Source organism: Gopherus flavomarginatus, chromosome 7 (assembly GCF_025201925.1).
Source record: "Gopherus flavomarginatus isolate rGopFla2 chromosome 7, rGopFla2.mat.asm, whole genome shotgun sequence".
Taxonomy (NCBI): domain Eukaryota; kingdom Metazoa; phylum Chordata; order Testudines; family Testudinidae; genus Gopherus; species Gopherus flavomarginatus.
The window spans coordinates 113,323,179-113,342,464 of NC_066623.1; the positions used below are offsets into that span (position 1 = coordinate 113,323,179).

General features: G+C 44.3%; 1 protein-coding gene and 1 long non-coding RNA gene across 5 annotated transcripts in view; both read left to right on the forward strand.

The window, feature by feature from the left end:
• The first annotated feature begins 837 nt into the window (after positions 1-837).
• Positions 838-19,286, forward strand: part of TESK2 (testis associated actin remodelling kinase 2) — a 115,877-nt gene continuing 97,428 nt past the window's right edge. The window contains exons 1-2 of one of the 4 annotated variants that reach the window (XM_050961146.1): positions 838-1,140; positions 13,343-13,652. In XM_050961146.1, the coding sequence (XP_050817103.1) occupies positions 13,431-13,652 (222 nt within the window). In that variant the 5' untranslated portion in view covers positions 838-1,140; positions 13,343-13,430. Of the gene's footprint in view, positions 1,141-2,636; positions 2,801-12,091; positions 12,179-13,342; positions 13,653-19,286 lie in introns of those variants that run through there. The other 3 variants (XM_050961143.1, XM_050961144.1, XM_050961145.1) reach the window with 3 other exon arrangements.
• Positions 15,255-16,195, forward strand: LOC127054903 (uncharacterized). Its single transcript, XR_007775365.1, has 3 exons — positions 15,255-15,433; positions 15,797-15,934; positions 16,037-16,195. It is a non-coding gene; the product is annotated as an uncharacterized LOC127054903 (long non-coding RNA).

Consider the following 19,286-nt stretch of genomic DNA (forward strand, 5'->3'; position numbering starts at 1 on the left):
CCTGTCACCCCGTGCCCCCCCAGGTCAGGCCCTGTTTCCCTCTGTGCCACCCCCGCACAGACCCTGTCACGCCCTGTGCCCCCCCCCGGTCAGGCCCTGTCTCCCTCTGTGCCACCCCCGCACAGACCCTGTCACCCTCTGTGCCCCCCCCAGGTCAGGCCCTGTCTCCCTCTGTGCCACCCCCGCACAGATCCTGTCACCCCCTGTGCACCCCCAGGTCAGGCCCTGTTTCCCTGTGCCACCCCCGCACAGATCCTGTCGCCCCCTGTGCCCCCCCAGGTCAGGCCCTGTCTCCCTCTGTGCCACCCCCGCACAGACCCTGTCTCCCTCTGTGCCCCCCCCGCACGCAGCCTGGCTGCCCCTGTGCCCCCCTGGCCCTTAGAACGGGGCGGCGCAGTGCATTCTGGGTCCTGTTCGCACCACGGCTCCAAACCAGGCTCTCGCCCATTACCCCTCCCACGCCATTGATGCACTAGCCCTGTTGACAGCTTCACACTCACTCGCCTCATAAATAATTTATAATTGGCTATTATACTTGTCAATCAGCGCCATACTCACTCTTATTGGACAATCCTTTATTTACACCCCGCCTTCAACTGCTGGCCAATCGGTTTGAGGCGCCCCTAGCAACGCCCCCTCCATTCCCGCCCACTCATCACTTCCTTTACTTCCTAGTGGGTCCGGCCGTTGCCGGAGCTTTGTGGCATTTCATTCTGGACGGCCGAGATGTCTGTCAATCAAATAATTCTGGCCAACCATAAGGGGGAATCTTTGATTGGTCGAGCTGGGCTGTCCATCAAGCATCCAGCGGTGCCGATTGGAGGCAGTGGTGTGGGCGTTCTTCGTTCGGGGCCGCCCCCTGTGTTGGGGCCTGAGTGGCTCAGTCGCAGGCGGGCCCGCGGTGGCGTTGAGGCGAGCGGGGCTGGGCTGGGCCGGAGCGAGGCGCTGGCGGGGTAGAGGCGGGGGCGCAGCGGCCCCTCCCCTTGGGCCCGGCTGGTGCGGGGCTCGCCCCACATGGCCCCCCCTCGCTTGCGGCCGGGCCGACAGACCCTCCCCTGGGCGCGGAGGGGCCGGTGCGGGACGCGGCTATGAGAGACCTCGCGGCGCGCGGGCCCTGCTGCCGCTCGGGCCTCGCTGCAGGTGAGAGCGCGGGCGGGGAGCTGCCGCTGGTGTCCGTCAGTGCTGCTGCGGGGGGCACTGGGGGAGTTCTTGGAGCAGGAGGGAGCCGCTTGGCGAGGGGGGATCGCGGGGTCGGGGGGAGAGCAGCTTGTCACGGGGGGGCAGGGGGCAGAGGGAAGAGCAGCCTGTCCGGGGGGCGGGGGGGAAGGGGGTCGGGGGAAGAGCAGCCTGTCCGGGGGGCGGGGGGGGAAGGGGGTCGGGGGAAGAGCAGCCTGTCCGGGGGGCGGGGGGGGAAGGGGGTCGGGGGAAGAGCAGCCTGTCCGGGGGCGGGGGGGACAGAGGGAAGAGCAGCCTGTCCGGGGGGGGAAGGGGGGTCGGGGGAAGAGCAGCCTGTCCGGGGGGCGGGGGGGGAAGGGGGGTCGGGGGAAGAGCAGCCTGTCCGGGGGGGGAAGGGGGGTCGGGGGAAGAGCAGCCTGTCCGGGGGGGGAAGGGGGGTCGGGGGAAGAGCAGCCTGTCCGGGGGGGGAAGGGGGGTCGGGGGAAGAGCAGCCTGTCCGGGGGGGGAAGGGGGAAGGGGGTCACTGGAAGAGCAGCCTGTCCGGTGGGGGGAAGGGGGAAGGGGGTCACTGGAAGAGCAGCCTGTCCGGGGGGGGGAAGGGGGAAGAGCAGCCTGTCCGGGGGGCGGGGGGGGAAGGGGGAAGGGGGAAGAGCAGCCTGTCCGGGGGGCGGGGGGGAAGGGGGTCGGGGGAAGAGCAGCCTGTCCGGGGGGCGGGGGGGGAAGGGGGTCACTGGAAGAGCAGCCTGTCCGGGGGGGGAAGGGGGTCGGGGGAAGAGCAGCTTGTCACGGGGGGGCGGGGGAAGAGCAGCTTGTCACGGGGGGCGGGGGGGAAGGGGGTCGGGGGAAGAGCAGCCTGTCCGGGGGCGGGGGGGACAGAGGGAAGAGCAGCCTGTCCGGGGGGGGAAGGGGGGTCGGGGGAAGAGCAGCCTGTCCGGGGGGGGAAGGGGGGTCGGGGGAAGAGCAGCCTGTCCGGGGGGGGAAGGGGGGTCGGGGGAAGAGCAGCCTGTCCGGGGGGGGAAGGGGGGTCGGGGGAAGAGCAGCCTGTCCGGGGGGGGAAGGGGGGTCGGGGGAAGAGCAGCCTGTCCGGGGGGGGAAGGGGGGTCGGGGGAAGAGCAGCCTGTCCGGGGGGGGAAGGGGGTCGGGGGAAGAGCAGCCTGTCCGGGGGGCGGGGGGGGGAAGGGGGTCGGGGGAAGAGCAGCCTGTCCGGGGGGCGGGGGGGGAAGGGGGTCGGGGGAAGAGCAGCCTGTCCGGGGGGCGGGGGGGGAAGGGGGTCACTGGAAGAGCAGCCTGTCCGGGGGGGAGAAGGGGGTCGGGGGAAGAGCAGCCTGTCACGGGGGGCGGGGGGGAAGGGGGGTCGGGAGAAGAGCAGCCTGTCAGTGTGTTTGGGGGGGCGGGGGGGGAGAAGGGGGTCCAGCTTGTCACAGGGTCGGGTGGGGAGCAGGGGTCCGGGACAGCACCTTGTCTTGCTGCCCCACAGGTTATTTTGCAGTCTGCTGCCTAGAACCGTAATACTGGGCTTGGTTACACAGGTGCAGGTGGGTCTGTTTGCGCTGAGATATTTGGACGAAAGGTGCTATTAAAATCCATAGCATTACAGTGGAAGCTTCTTAAACAGCCACCTAAGGTACAAACTCAAATCCAGTCACTCTGGTAGGGGGAGGATTCATTGGAGCCGTACTTGTTACCAGGGCATGTTGATACTTTTGAGTTATCACTTCAATGCCAGGAAGGCCGTGCTTGGTGTGGGTTTCCTTGTTAGTATTCCTTTCTGTGGCACACCACCTTGTCACCAAACTTGTGTCAATGACAGACTTGGCCATGCAGATGTATGTTTATATTTTTTATGATTTTCAGATGAAAGATGCTTTTCAAATTGAAGTGATACTTCTTAGTATGTGCCATTCCAGTTACTGGGGAACTTTTTTAAGTGCTCAGCTGAGTACTGAGTCTTGTGAGTTGAAACAATTGCAGTTATTATTTGATGGAATTGTTTTTGTATCTTATCGTGAGGTCTCTGAGAGACTTTTATTTGTATTGTTTGTATGGTAAGAGATTGAAACTTCTAACCATTAATTAGGTTAATATATAAACTGTTATTTAAAAATGAGCTTTACATATCCTCTGAAGTAGTAATAATTTTTCATAGTCTGAGATCAGAATTATAGCATCTCACTCAATCCGCAGATCAGTACATTTATAATCTGTACATGGAATGATGCATTGGAATTTATAACTTTAGAGAAGTGTTTTATGGGAAGGTCTGACATGGCAGTGGATGTTCCATAAACATTTTTACCAAGTCTTTTTGGCTTGAAAACGTGTGTATTGTTGTATAATCTACTAGGTCAATAAAAGGTGTGTGACTGCTGTCTGGCCCTTACCGCCTGGCCACAGACATCTGCTGTATAATTCCATCTGCACTGTTTTGTTCTGGCTTAATGTAAACAGCTGCATATAAAACATGATTAGCTTGTACTGCAGATCTTTGTGACATTGTCCAACACTTGATGGAAAGTGTATACTGTCTTTTTAAATTCACTGGGCTAAGCCATTCTTGTGCCAGTACATCACCTGTTTCTACTCTGAAGGATTGGACGGGGGAGGGGGGGAGAGATGAGGATGGATATTTCTTGCTTCAGTGTATAATGTAGAGAAGCACATGGCAAAAATGAAATTATCCAAAATTGAAAGTGTACAGTGCCTGTAACTTAAAACATTATCCTTTAATAATAATAATGAAAAGGTTTAACTATTACAAGATCCACTGCATTGAAACATGTATGTTTATAATTGTGGCTCTTTATGCAAGTGATTTCACAAATATTTGTGATAGGTCACAAAGCTAGAGGGGCTCTTCCCTCAAGCATGCAATCAGAAAAGAACAACAAACAGTTATGATCTGTTAGCTTATTTGATTCCTTTTTTGTATTATTCCTGTAATCCAGACCTTTGCATAATGAAAGAGTATTATTACAGGCCACAGTTTTTTGCAAATGAATGCAAAAATGACTCTCTTCTGGGTGGGAAAAACAGTCAATATTTGTGTAGAGCTTTGAAAATGTAAATTATGTAAGATGACCTCTGTTCTGACCTTCACTCTCTCTTCAAATTTTAATATATTATAAAAAAGGAACTAACAAAATGCATATGTAGAAATAAGTATATCTCATGATCAGTCACTTGTACCCCTCCCACTTTACCCCCATCTGTTGTCTAGCCTCTTTGTTTCAGAGTGAAACAAAAGCTTATGCTCAAATAAATTTGTTAGTCTCTAAGGTGCCACAAGTACTCCTGCTCTTTTAGCCTCCTTGTGTTATGTCTGATGACTTTTTTATTGCACACCTACCATGCTAAATAAACAATGTTATTTATTGTTATAGTTGTTGTAAATAGTTGATATGCAGAACTTTTGTGATCTCTGTAGTCACAAGGTAAATAACTAAACTGCCTGTGCTTTTCAAGGCACTCTTTTTATATATTTTAGCTCTGTGAGTTTATAAATTGACATATAAAAGCCAAGTCTGCATTATGTGACGAAGTAAAATCATGTGTTGTTTCAGCCAGGTTCTTATTTTCTGTGTGGCTGAAATGTTAGGAGAGATTTTAATCTTCTGTTTATGCTCTGTAAATGGAAAAATAAAAGTTAAAATGACTATCCCTCATGAATGAGAATAACCTAACAGACCACCTGTTTCTCTTCCCTTTTTACACTCAAGGATACATACATCTCTTATCTCTTCATTTTATCTTTCCCATCACTTCTTTATCTTTTGTTCCTTCCTTTGTTGGGCTAGATTCTTCATTGCCTTATGGCCTGTTTGCATTGGCAGAGGGGCTGCGAAGTACCTGAATGCTGGTTCCTATTCCGTGAGAATACTCCAAATGCAGAGGGGGATAGCCCCCAGTGAAAGGGTGGGAAGGGATATGACCAGTGCATTCCTAGCCTTGAATATTAGGTGTCTTGACCTCCAGGGCATTATTTAGGGCTACCCTAACCTGCGTTGTGCCTAGGCAAGCCCCAGAAACTCCAGAATCCATGAGACAAAAGCCACTTCCTCTCAGTACTGCTCTGGCCTCTGCACTGTCTGTACTGCTCTGTGCTGGGATGGACAAACTGGGGTCATTATGCCTTCTAGACAACTCACGTTTCCTGTCTCTCAAAAGGGATATGTACCTTGTCTGAAATGGATTATTTAAATACAGCAACCATGTGTTGTAACCAAGCTAAAGCAAATCATGTATCTGTCTTTAGCCTGCTTAGCATTGGGTCTTGTGTGTGTTACGAAGTGGAACTGTTACAACTAGGTTAGGAGACTAGCAGGTGGTTCAGGTCCCTTAATATGGTTACCTTTAAATTAAATGGACCCTAGAAGTTATTGGTAGAACACTAAGGACATAAAAGTTAGTATTTCAGGCTTATTATTGAATTTACATTTCCTGAATGAGTGTTAGATGCTTAAAAATGTTTGTGACCATTGTATTTGGGCTTGAATCCAAGGTTCTTTGTAGGGGGTTAATGACCAGTCAGTCCCTTTTTCTGAATTCAGACTTGGCTGGATTCACAAGTTAGGTGAGATGTTGGTTTCAGCTCAGCCTCTTCTGACGGTGTATTGGCATCACAACTACCACACAGTTTAGCCAACTGACAGTCTCTGGACCAATAGAGCAGCGGTAATGCAGATCACTTCTGAGGAACTTGGGGTCTTTTTGTGGAAAGCATACGTTAAGAGAGCACTGGCTAGAGTTAGAAAGTGGCTCTTTCAGGAACAACAAAGATCAGAGAAATTTAATATGAATATAACATTAAAAATCCAGGATTTAGCATTTGTTTGTAGCTCAATATCCTGAGTTTATCAGGGCCTAATGTCTGATGTCCTTTAGAGCTAAATAGTGTGTATATTTGCACTTCAATGGTTTTACACTGTTTTGAAAATAGAACTAATTCTCACAGCCCCATATGAAGGAGTAAGGTAGATATCATCATCATTTTACTGAATTGGGGGTGGGGAAAAAGAGAGAGCAGTTAAGTTACTTGTTGAAATGGCACATGAAGTTGATGACCATGCAAGGATTATCACTCTTGAGCTCTTAGCTTCTAGTTTCATGCTGAATACACTCACTATACAAGCTTCTGTAGCTGTGCAGTCAGGGGCAGCCTATGGAAAATCATTGACACTGGAGCAACGTTCTGAGTTCCTGATGTTAAATCTACCATATTTCTGCGTTTGATATGCAATTAATTATGCTTTACTAATAGATGTGTCCTAATATTGTGGACCAATGTTTGAGCTACATGTGGTGATACATAGGGAAGTCACTGCTAAACCTTTGCAAAGGTAGTTGTGCCTGTGTTCCCATAGCTAAGGACTCTGCTGCAAAATAAGAAGTGGATGGGAATGACTGTACATAACCTGGTCATCTGGGATGACTAGAGAAGAAATGTTCTTGGACTGTCTGACCTGGGAATTTATATTGTATTAGAATGCATTAACTAACGTGATGTATAACATTCAGTGTAGACAAGTGCTGTTGGGTTAAATGTGACAGCTCTTGTCTACATTATGTGTTTTAAGTCATTTCAACTAACCCAGTGTAATTTCCTAGTGTAGAAGAGTTCTGTAGATCCCAGTCTATTTCCCATTACAGATTCCCATTGATTTCAGTGGGAGTTGGGTAAGGCCTTAGTGCTGTACAAACTTTGACTGATTTCCTCCCACACCTGGTGAGATGGCCAATACTATCTCCATTTTACATACTGAGAAAATCAGGCATAGAGAATGACTGTCATACAGGGAGTCATTGGGAATAGAATTCTGGAATTCCAGGTTCTGAGCTCTTTTGATCTCTTATGCTTTACCGCCTTCTGCTTCTCATAGATTTAGGGAACCAAGTTCCTCAAAATGCACTTGGTTGATGTGTGTGAATTTTGACCCCTTGTATGGAGATAGCATTGATAAGTGACCCTTGACTACCTGTTTCCTGTATGTTCTGATAGCACTGTGGATTGAAGTTGGATCAGGAACACAGTTTTAGAATTGTGAGCTTGGATGATTAACATTTGGCAGATATCTTGTGTCAAAGCTTGGGCATCTCATTCTTTGGAAAACTTTTTCAAATTAATAACATGCACCTACCAGATCTTGTACCTTCCAGGCTAGATGCCTAGTGACAAGTCCTCTGTATGTGTAATATATAGACGTAGTTAATGGTTGCTGCTGTGTAGTTAGAGAGAGCAGGCAATTTTCTAGTATAAATTGTGCCTTTTTAAGATTGAATTTTGTGTGTAAATATGCACATGCTTAAACTTGCCTGAATCTCATAAAAACAGGCTTGAACCCGTTTATTTGGGAGAGACTTTGTTTTGTCTTGAGGCATTAAAGGGACACTGTCAAGGTGGGAGGTCTGAAACTTGACCTATTTTTATATCTCTTTGAAAAGAAATAAAATACAAAGCACTGGGTTATATAGTCTTTTGAGCTGCCTTGCAGTGCCCTGGGAGGTATTTCGATGTGACATAATGGGCTTTTCTGTCTGTCAGCGTTTTTGAAACAAAAGCTTATATCTGTAAACTCAAACCTCAAGTGAAATAAAATACAAACAAATTCTACAATCTTTTGTAAGCAATCCTACAGGAATAAACTGGTGAATTCCTGCAGTAGAGGAAAACATTTTAGTTATTTAAAAAAAAATTCAGTTCAGGCTTCCAAAAGACTTTGAACTGATAAATTTTTTTTTTTAAATTATGTAAGATACCTGGACAGTGTCTTTGTTAGCAAAGTGATGGATGGTTGGGTAAGGCAAGGAATCATTCTGGAAGACAGATATTGTAGATATTTCCATACCTAAAAGACACTGACTTGTGGTCGGTTATTTCTACCCACACCAAATGTATAAGAATGTCAGACAGGAGTGTGAAAGCCAGCAGTTAAGCAGAAAACATTTCTAGCATGTTCAGTGTTTTTAATAGGCTATTGAGCACAGTTTAACAGTTTTCCAGGCTGAACTTTAATATTAAAAATGCTCTGGTTTTGCAACGGGATTGTTTTGGATTCTGTTCAGTGCACTTTAATTTACTACTTGGTATGGTTAAAGTGCCACAAGTACTCCTGTTCTTTTTAAAGTACCTCAGACTTTCTTGGCAGTTAGTTAAACCCTGGATGATTTAATTGAGAATGTGATCATTAGTGTAATTGGCCAAAATGACAGTAGGCCTGTTTGAAATGCTTCTTTCTTGAAATTTTCCTCTTTCTAATGCTGCATGTACAAACCTAGTGAGAAAATGAGACTAATACAATTCCTACCCTAGTAATTTCTATGGAGATTTTTTAAATGGAGTAACTTTCTGGAAATTAGACTAGCTTTAGGTGGCCTAGATGAAGGAATGGGTTACTTGAGAATCCAGATGGTAAAACCTTTTGGGTTTTAATTTTTCAGTGTGGGACTTATACAGATCTTCTCAAAGTTCACCATGTGATTTCAGTAATAAAGGATGATGCATGTGTAGTTCTTTTTTGAAAGAACAAACTAACAGGGAAAGCATATTGAGAGACTGATTTTTTTTTCCCTTTTACCTCCAGTTGGTAATGTTTTTTTTTAATGGTACCCAGTTGCTTATGAGGTTTTTCCTATTTCTCTCCTGCTCAATCTAACGTCACATCTGTTGTGCTTGGTGATTGCTAGCATAGGGGACAACAGTAGTCTCTTGTATCTTATATATGCAACAGTTTCACCTAAGAACTTAACAAACTGTGTCCCCAAGCATGCAAAGAACCCCAGTGCCTGGATCCCTGTGCCCCAGTGGTGCCTGACTGAAGTCTGAGGAGCTTTGTGGGTATGTCTACACTGCAGTTAGATGCCCATGCGAGTTGACTTGGGCTAGGGGACTATTTAATTGGTATAAGCATTTGGGCTTGGGCTGCAGCTCAGGCTCTAGGACCATGCGAGGGCCCCAGAGCTTGGGCTCAGTGTCTATACCACAGTTGCCCCTTAGCTCAAGCCTTGTGAGCCCATGTCAACTGGAATGGGCAAGACGCAGGTGTCTAATTGCAGTGTAGACATAACTTGTGCAAATTCAGGGCCTTACTTCATGTGAAATCCAGTGCAGGAGCGGGGCTTTGATTGTAAGCCCTTTGGGGTAGGAACTGTGACAATCCTGTGCTGAGAGAGCACCTAGCACATTATGGGTGCTACTTCAGCATAAATAAGTCATACCCCAACTTTGTGCCCTCCACTAGTGCTATTTTATGTAGTCCTTCTCCAAAGATAGGCTGTGTCTAAACAGGAAACATAAATGAGTTGCTGCTGTGTTTCCTCTTTGCACCCTGTTCACTATTCTTGAGCACCTAACTCTTCATCTACTTTCAGGGCTTTGGAAGGGAGCCTGGAGCTGGAGCATGGAGCAGCTCCAGAGCAGTAGAGCTGCAGGTTTTTTCCTGGAGCTGGAGTGGAGCCGAAGCACAGCCCCAAAGCCCTGTCTCCTTTCCTAGTGCTTCTCTAAATCATCAAAATGTTAGTTTAGATCTCAGCTGAAGCACTAAGAATTATTATTATTAATTTTTAACCTACCTCAGAAATTGTCAGGGCATCAGTCTTATGGCTCAGCAGGGGATTCTTTTCAGAGGCTTTGGTGCTGTTCTCTTATCAGTTGCAGTGATGCCAGGTGTCATGCTTGTGCTGCTGCTTCTGTAGCACTTCCAGACTGTAATATCTCTCAGAGCAAGAATTTGAGGTTAGAAATTGAACCTTAATCTCCTGCATATCAGTGGGCCACCACAGCATAATATTCAATGAGCAAAGAGCCCAAGTGTGGTCAGCTTGCATATGTTGTGGAAATTCCATGGTAAATTCAGCGTAGGAAAGTGTTCATAGAGTTTTATAGGAACACCACCATATCCTGCATTGTGGAGATCAAGCAATCCCTAGTCAATGCTATTAATACTTTCTCCTTCATTTTCAAGGATTTAGTCAAATAAGTGGTAGGATACTTGAACGATGCAGCATTTTTTTATTCTGTAACTGCTTCTTTCCTTTTTCTTGAGAGTATAATCTGAATGTTATTCGGCGTTGCAAAGTAAAGTTCACTATTGAACAGAAAAGGGATTACCATCTGTGTTCTTGGCATTTTGGCACTGAAGTAACATCTTCTATGAAATAAGACATGCATTGCATACAAAACATGCTTATAAACAATATTGCTGTGTGTCCAAGGGACAGCTGGTGAGCCTCCGTTTTTTTTAAATGCCCTTTAAAACTCAATAGACTATTTTTAAATTGGCATTTATAGCTGTTTCAGGTTTAGGATTCCTGCATCTGTGTAAATAGAAGTATATGATTTAGTTGGGGATTGGTCCTGCTTTGAACAGGGAGTTGTAGTAGATGACCTCTTGAGGTCCCTTCCAACCCTGATATTCTATGATTCTGTGATAACTGCCTCATCAGTTCCTTGTCTCATTAGTGACTTCACTTGTCCACTTTTCAATATATATCACTGTTTTTTCTGCTTCAGGCTCCCCCCTTTTTTCCTTCTCTTTACCCTTACAAATATATTCAGTCTGTGATGAACTCAGATTCTCCAAGGACACATTGAATTGCTGTAAATGAGCAGTTAAATATGAAAAGATGAACAGCCTAGTGAGCCTAAAGGTTTAAACAAAAAAGTAGGTCACCTGTCAAGTTAGCCAGTGCAAGTTTGGTTTGATAGGTTTCAGAGTCATCCTGATTACTTTATTGTCCTCCTAAAATAAACCACATCTTGTTACTGGTGTGTTTAACTTTTCTACTTGGCAAACATAGTTTATGTTCTGTATTTTGAGTTGAATGGAAATTTAATGTAGCTTTAAATAAAGAAAAAAGAACCACCAAACCACTCTGGAACTTTGCCTTGAGTGGTAACATCATTGATGTTATAGACTTGGGACTAAATCTTCAACTGTCATTGCCCTGTTGGCTTCAGTTTAACTGTGGGCAGGTCTACACTACAGCAGGGATTGAAGCTTTGAAATCGATCCACTGGCAGTCGATTTAGCAGGTCTAGTAAAGACCTGCCAAATTGACAGCAGATCGCTCTCCAGTCGACCCCTGTACTCTACCCCTGACGAGAAGAGTAAGATAAGTTGATGGGAGATTTTTCTCCCATTGACCCCCCGCAGTGTAGACCCTGTGATAACTCGACCTAAGGTATGTCGACTCCAGCTATGTTATTCACATAACTGAAGTTGCGTAGTATAGGTCGACTTACTGCGGTAGTGCAGACATTGCCTGTGATAACTTACACAGGTTGAGGGATTCAGAGTGGTAGCTGTGTTCGTCTGTATCAGCAAAAAGAACGAGGAGTGCTTGTGGCACCTTAGAGACTAACAAATTTACTTGGGCATAAGCTTTAGTGGGCTAAAACTCACTTCATCAGGTGCATGGAGTGGAAAAACACACATGTATGTGTATATATAGAACATGAAAAGATGGAGGTTGCCTTTTGTAGTGGTAATCAGGGTGATAATCAGTACTGTTACACCTTCTTGTCAACTGTTTGAAATGGGCCACCCTGATTACCACTACAAAAGTGATTTTTCCTCCTGTTGATAATAGCCCACTTTAATTGATTTGTCTTGTTAGAGTTGGTAAAGCAAGCACCATCTTTTCATTTTCTCTGTGTGTGTATATATATCTTCCTAGTGTATTTTCTACTCCATGCATCTGATGAAGTGGGTTTTAGCCCATGAAAGCTTATGCCCAAATAAATTTGTTAGTCTCTAAGGTGCCACAAGTACTTCTCATTCTTTTTACAGGTTAAGGGAGTTGGCTCTGAAGTTGTAGTGTATGGAAACCTGAATAAAGGATGTAGGTGCTGATGCTACTGACACCTAACGAAGATCGTCCTTTATCTGATTTTGATGTTGTGCTGCTTTTTGGACCAGGGATCCTGAGTCAAGTCTTAGTGCAGAGTGGTTTTCTTGTGATGGCAGCAGAGTTATGGGAAGTGTTCATTAACTGTTACTCTAATATGGTGACGCTTAAAACATTATTTTTCTCGCTGGGTCCCTAAAACTAGTACAGTAACTCCTCACTTAAAGTCATCCCGGTTAACGTTGTTTCGTTGTTATGTTGCTGATCAATTAGAGAACCGCTCCCGGAAGTTCCCTGTGTGGCAGCCGCCCAGCAGGCTATCAATTATTGCCTGCAGTTCAGCTGTCCCTCCCCACACTGTCATGTGCTGCTCCTGCCCTCTGCCTTGGAGCTGCTCCCAGGAGCCTCCTGCTTGCTGGGGGGGGATAGGGGGAGCTAATGTCAGGGTGTCCCCCTGCTCCTGCACCCTGCTTACCGTATTTTCATAGAGCGGGAGGGTGGGGAGGAGACACAACAGGGCTCAGGACAGAAGGAGCTTGCTGGTAGTTGCTGCTGTCTCAACTTCCTGATCTACTTAAAAAGGCAATGTGCTTAGAGTGTGGTCAGCATACTTAAAGGAGCAATGCACCTCTTCCCCCCCGCCCCCGGGTGTGTGTGTCTGTCTGCTATGCTGTTTCCCCTCCCTCCATTTGTGCCGCCTTGTAGAGTGTGAGGCTACATTAACAATGTGTTAATCCTTAAGGGCTCAGCTGAGTGCTAGTTCATCATTTAGCACTAAGGCATTCCCCGGGAAATATCGCACCCTCTTCCAGTCATCATTGCTGTGTGTTTCCCTGGAACCTAACCCCCCATTTACATTAATTTTTATGGGGAAATTGGATTTGTTTAACATCGTTTCACCTAAAATCGCATTTTTCAGGAACATAACTACAAAATTAAGCGAAGAGTTACTGTAGTAATAAAAAATCTTAGTGAAATAGAGAATGTATTTTATTTGACTAATTAAAAAAACCTTTGTTTAGGAATAGAAGGATTTTTCTTACCGTATTTGGGGCTCAGTACTTCAAGTATGTATCTCTTTAATCTTATAGCCATAAATAAAAGGTATTTCTGGAATCTAAAGATAGAAAATGCCATTTAAGGTGGCCCTGTCCATCTGTATGTTGTTCCCTTTTGTACGCTTACTAGAATTCTGATTATTTTTCCTAATGAGAGTTAAATTTCTCAGGCTAAAGAGGTGTGAATGAAGAGTTGAACTCTTTTTGGATGTGTCCCTAATAGTAGTAATTAATTAAGTTTATGTAATTTTCTTTTTGTTTTTTAGCATCCCACCAAAGCAGAAGAAAAACTACTCAAGCACCTAAGATGTGAGAAATCCTTCCTTTTTCAAAAGGAGCCATTTATTTTCCAAAATGGATCGAAGTAAACGGAATTCAATAGCAGGATTTCCACCACGCTTGGAGCGCATTGAAGACTTTGATGGGGGTGGCGGAGGTGACGGGACTGTGTCCCAGGTGGGGAGAGTTTGGACCTCTTCGTACAGAGCCCTGATAAGTGCCTTTTCCAGACTTACACGTCTTGATGACTTCACCTGTGAGAAAATAGGCTCTGGTTTCTTCTCTGAGGTATTCAAGGTGGGTGGCTAACCTTAGTGATTCTCCTCTTTCAAATCGATGATGCAGCATTTTGTACAGAGGCTGTGTTGGAGTTTCTGAATGAGGGCCTCTCCTGGTCTGCTAGTCATCTGGAGTTCTTGTATGTGCTTTGCCTAGGGTGAGTGAGTGGTGGGGATCTTGGCAAGTAGCATAAACATTTTCCTCAACCACTTACAAAATGGCATGTCATTTATTTTAGAAAGTTGCAGAGGAGGATGGGGGAAACAGTGGAAAATATTTGGATTGGCTTTTTGTTTATTTGTTTTATTAAGTGCATGCACACATTAAATATGTATCTTTTATATGCTGGAGAAACTGTGGTCTGGATGTTTTTCCATTTGGCTTTATAATTGGGCCAGCAGAACTGCACTTGTTTCTTTAGTACAGGTTGCTGTTCTTCTTTGCTTTCTGACAGGAGAAGTAGATGTGTTGTGATGTTGGCACGTAATTGTGGAATCTGAAATATGCTGTAGTTTATTGCACAATGCCTCTGTACCCTCCTCCTCTTTTTTCTGTTTCTGTCTCTTCTCTTCGTTCCCTGTTTTCTTTTTCTGATTTAGTTTTTCAATAAAAAAAAACTCCTTATTTTTTGAGCAGATCTGGGGTAGTGGCAGTCACCTGTTTCTTCTCAGTGTTTGGAAAGTCAGTAAATGCTGTAAACGTTAAAACCAAGATGAGATTGTGCAATCTCAAGATTATTGTGTCAGCAGTGTTCTGCAGTTCTGGCTCTTCTGGTTTATAGCCATTTTGATTTTTGCTAGGTACTAGGCCAAGCAAAATATTTTTAAAGCTCTTAATTTTGCTATAGAGCAGTGTTTCCCAAACTTGGGGCACCGCTTGTTTAGGGAAAGCCGCGGGTGGGCTGGGCCGGTTTTTTTACCTGCCACGTCCACGGTTTGGCCGATCGCGGCTCCCACTGGCCACGGTTCGCTGCTCCAGGCCAATGGGGGCTGTAGGAAGCAGCGTGGGCCGAGGGACTTACTGGCCGCCGCTTCCCACAGCTCCCATTGGCCTGGAGCAGCGAACCATGGCCAGTGGGAGCCGCGAATTGGCCAGACCTGCAGGTGCGGCAGGTAAACAAGCTGGTCCAGTCTCCAGAAGCTTTCCCTGAACAAGCGGCGTCCCAAGTTTGGGAAACACTGCTATAGAGAAATTGATAAATGCATTGACTTTAAGGTGTTGCAGAGATTATTGGCTTCCTTCCCTGATTTTATGGCTTTGAATAAGGTCATACTCCAAATTGTATTTACATCTCTGTGACATGAGTTGTAGCGTTTCAAGATGTTACACTAGTGACACAACACTTCTGATAGTCTTCTGTACTGTGTATTTTAAAATTGTAAAAGCTCCTAATTCTGTGGTTAAGTGCTTAAATTACCAATCAAAATAGAGGTTACATTACATAAATTATGATTTTTAAATTGTTTACACCTCTTTGCACAGAAACATTCAACACTCCATACGCAGCTATCTGCTTTTGGTGCTAAGGCACAGCACTGCATGGAATAGCCTATCAGTAACTAGAGCAAGTGAATTTGTTATAATGGCACACAGGATGATGCTGTTTTCATTTCTAGGAGCTACTGTAACCTCCGCAGGCCCTGTACGTGCTGTGCAAACAGGCTTTCTAGATTAAATTGCTCATTCTTAATCTACCACCTAATGCTGATGGATTAAATGGGAGAAGTTTCATGAGGAGGAGAAGGCAAATGTTCCAGACAGAAGAGGCAGCATGGAAGAATGTCAGGAAACAAATGTTGGTGAGGGATTCGGTGGGAGCAGTTAGGAGCAAGTTGTGGGCAGAGGAAAGATATATTACCAGCATATGCGCTAGTTGATCTGCTGCTTTAGTTTTCTAGATGAGATGATCTTATCATGACAGGCCACAGGGAAGATCTTTGCTTCTATATACAGTTTAGTGTAGGCAAATAATGGCTCCTCCTGAGCCTGGTTTTAAACTATCAATGTACTTGACATTCTCTAGTCCTTTGTCAAAGGTATTTAACTTGTAATTCCACTGCAGAGCCTGTCTCTTGAATGAGCATGTTACACTAGGCATGCATTTGATCTACCGTGAGGTTTTGGATTTAAAATGTAATATCTCGGATCTGTTCCTCCAGAAGTGACGTCAGATGGTGGAGTCTGGTTCACATCCCCGCCCCAATCTGTAGGACAAGACTTTGTTTCAGTTACTGTGGAGCAAAAGGGATGAGAAATGTTTTAAGAGATTCTGTGATGCAGTTTTAGTGCTCATTTGGGTGGTAAGTTTGTGCTCCGCTATGACGTCAGTAAGGCCACCTACATGATTAACCCAAGTTCACTGATGCTCTGATTTAATATTATGTTTCTTGATGTATGTCCAGTATAGAGACAATTTCATGGTTCAAAGGATTACAAGCTCATCTTGGTCTGCAGTCTCTAAGACGGAAAATCTAAGTCAAGAAAAATCCAAGATAATTTTAGACTTCTTTTCTGAGGCAGCTTTGTGAGTGGGTTGAAAATCCAACTTTCTAGTTTAATGAAGTTATACGAAATAAGAGCTTTGGTGACACCATTCTGAAGTATACATTAAACATTAGATTAAGAACGGCCATACAAAGGTCCATCTAGCCCAGTATCCTATCTTCCGATAGTGGCCAGTGCCAGCTGCCCCAGAGGGAATGATCAGAACAGGTAATCATCAAGTGGTCTGTTCCCTGTCGCCCATTCCCAGTTTCTGGCAAACACAGGCTAGGGTCACCATCCCTGCCTATCCTGGCTGATAGCCATTGATGGACCTACCCTCCATGAATTTGTCTAGTTCTTCTTTGAACCCTGTTATAGTCTTGGCCTTCAGAACATCCTCTGGCAAGGAGTTCCACAGGTTGAACTGTGCATTGTGTGAAAAAATACTTCCTTTTGTTTGTTTTAAGCAGGCTTTGTACCTGTAACACAACCAAGGATACTTTGAAAGGCTAACTGGTTGCAACAAGATCAATTCATTTTATTTGTCTAATTTCTGTAATTAGCTGAAAAAACTCATTTCCAAGTACAGTCCTTCACAATGAATGCAATTGCTTGCTGTTAAATTGGGGGTTGTAATAAGTACTAGTTTAAAATAAAGTACCTTTATGTGTAACACCTATTAATGCAAAATCATGAGCGAAACATAGTTAACAGCAAGTACAACACATGTTGTTTTTAGTTTTCTATTGATTGTTGTGTGACAAGGCAACTCTTAAAATGCACTATTCAATTCTTGTTTTACACACTTCCTGTAATAATTGCAGATAAAATTTCTAGTGGAACTTCAAGGGCTTTTAATGTAGCAACAGTTACAAGTGCATCTGAAGAAGTGGGTTTTTTACCCACGAAAGCTTATGCCCAAATAAATGTATTTAGTCTTTAAGGTGCCACCAGACTCCTCCGTGTTTTTGTGGAAACAAACTAACATGGCTACCCCTCTGATACTCAGCAGTGACAAGTTACTTAAATCCACATGGATATGTTTTGGGGTTTACACAGCATGGAGTATTAATCTGGTACATTATTAGCCAGCAGTGTAGCAATTCTAGCATCCTTAACATTATATAATATGGAACTGGAGCTTAATATTCTTCTGAGTTGTCACACTGCAATAGCTGGTATAGTTAGAAGTAGTTGGCTAATAATTGGCTTCTGGCTTAGACTCCACAGGCCTGTGCAGAACATGAAGGATTGTTCTCAAATTGGGCTACGCATGAAAAATCTTTTATTAATAAAACAAAAATGTTAAGTTTCCAGCTAGGAGGCAAGTGTACTGCAAGACCTTCAGGTATTGGAAGAACTATAATTTAATGTGGGGGAGATGTGCATCAGACACTGAAACTAAATACCACACTATGAAACACACTGTTCATTATATAATACAGCAAGACTGAAGTGAACAATTAATTTGTCTTTTGTTCAGAACTCCTGCAAAAAGCATTTTGTGCTATTAGCTTTATACAAGGCCTTATGTACTCTGCAGCAAGCTGTACCTAAACTCTGTGGTAAGGCTCCTGAATTCTGTGACTAACTGGAAATTCTTCATCCATCTTGGGTGGGTTTTAAAAACAGGTTTTTTCCTGACCAAAATATGAGTAATACAGCCAGCCCAGAATTCCCTGTGGCATTTATTTTAATATTGATTCTATTGAATTCACTCAGCCCATGAATTTTCAGTGTCCAGTGTGCTGAAGATTTTTGTATTGACAGCATAATGAACTGTCTTGTGGAACCTGTTACTAGGGATTCTGGAAGTTTTGGCAGCTATGAAGGGACAATAGGGGGTTTTGGAAGCCAGGAAGGAATGAGTAGTAGATTAAGATTGTGGGATAAGCACACTAGCCAGGTTTCCTTGCTAAAATGATCTTCAGTGAAATAGTTAATGTTGACAGTTAAACACCTGACAAAAGTCTACATTACATCTATGCAGTTACTTTTATCAATCAAACTTGTAATCTCTTCAAAGAATTTGATCAGGTTTGTTTGACAAGACCTATTTTTCATAAAACCAGATTTACTGGCATTAAAGACTTAAAGGATAGGAATGTAATTATCAGTTGAATCCCATCTATTTAGCTTAAAATGTTGCCCTTGAGCAATCCGCTGAAGGTTTCAATATATTCCATGTCATAGTGGCATTTGATAGCCTTCTAGATTAATTTAAAAGATAATCTTCAGACTTATTACAGTTTTTCCTGAGGCCTCGTGTAAATGCAGTGAGAGGAAGGTAAGTAATGGTGTAATTCGGACTTGTATTGTGCATTTAGAATACAAAGTAAGGGCCTGGTCCTTCAGCTGTTTTGTTTTGGGTTTTTTTTGTGATAAACACCGTAAAATTACAAGGAATTTTTAAAAATAGAATTTCTTTATATAGAAATGTACAATTCATATACTTGGCAGTTAAATTTCACGTTTTTTGACAACTTTGTTTATGCCTCAGTCAAGAGATTAAACATTTATAATCACTTTCCTGGGAATGAATGAAAAGCTGGGGAAGGAAATAGAATGAAACTATTCAACAATGTAATGGCATTTTTAGCACAAATTATATTTTTGGAGGTTTGCCTAAATGTGGCTATAATGATCTCTCGGGACGGAGGAAGACACTGATCTCAAACCATTAAAGCACAAGTTTCAGCGCTGTTAATGGGGGAGGATGGAGGACATACCTAATTATTAAGAGTTTACTTTGGGTGGAGTGTGGGAAGGGAAGATTATTTCCACTGCACTTAAATAATGACAGTACCAGCATTCCTACATTTAAACATTTTAGCACACACTAACTCAAGTGTGGTGGGCCACTTTCCTTTGATCCTAAGCTGACTGAAGCTAAAATTCACTGTGTTGATTCAGTTCCTTTTAAAATCTAAGGCTACGTCTACACTAGAAACTTCAAAGCGCTGCCGCAGAAGTGCTTTGAAGTGTGTGTGGTCACACGCAAGTGCGGGGAGAGAGCTCTCCCAATGCTCCTGGTAATCTACCTCTACAAAGGGAATAGCTCTGAGTGCTGGGAGCGTGGCTTCCTGCACTCAGAGCCTGTCCACACTAGCCTTTAAAGTGCTCAAACTTGCTGCACTTGGGGATGATTTTTCATATCTCTGAGCCAGC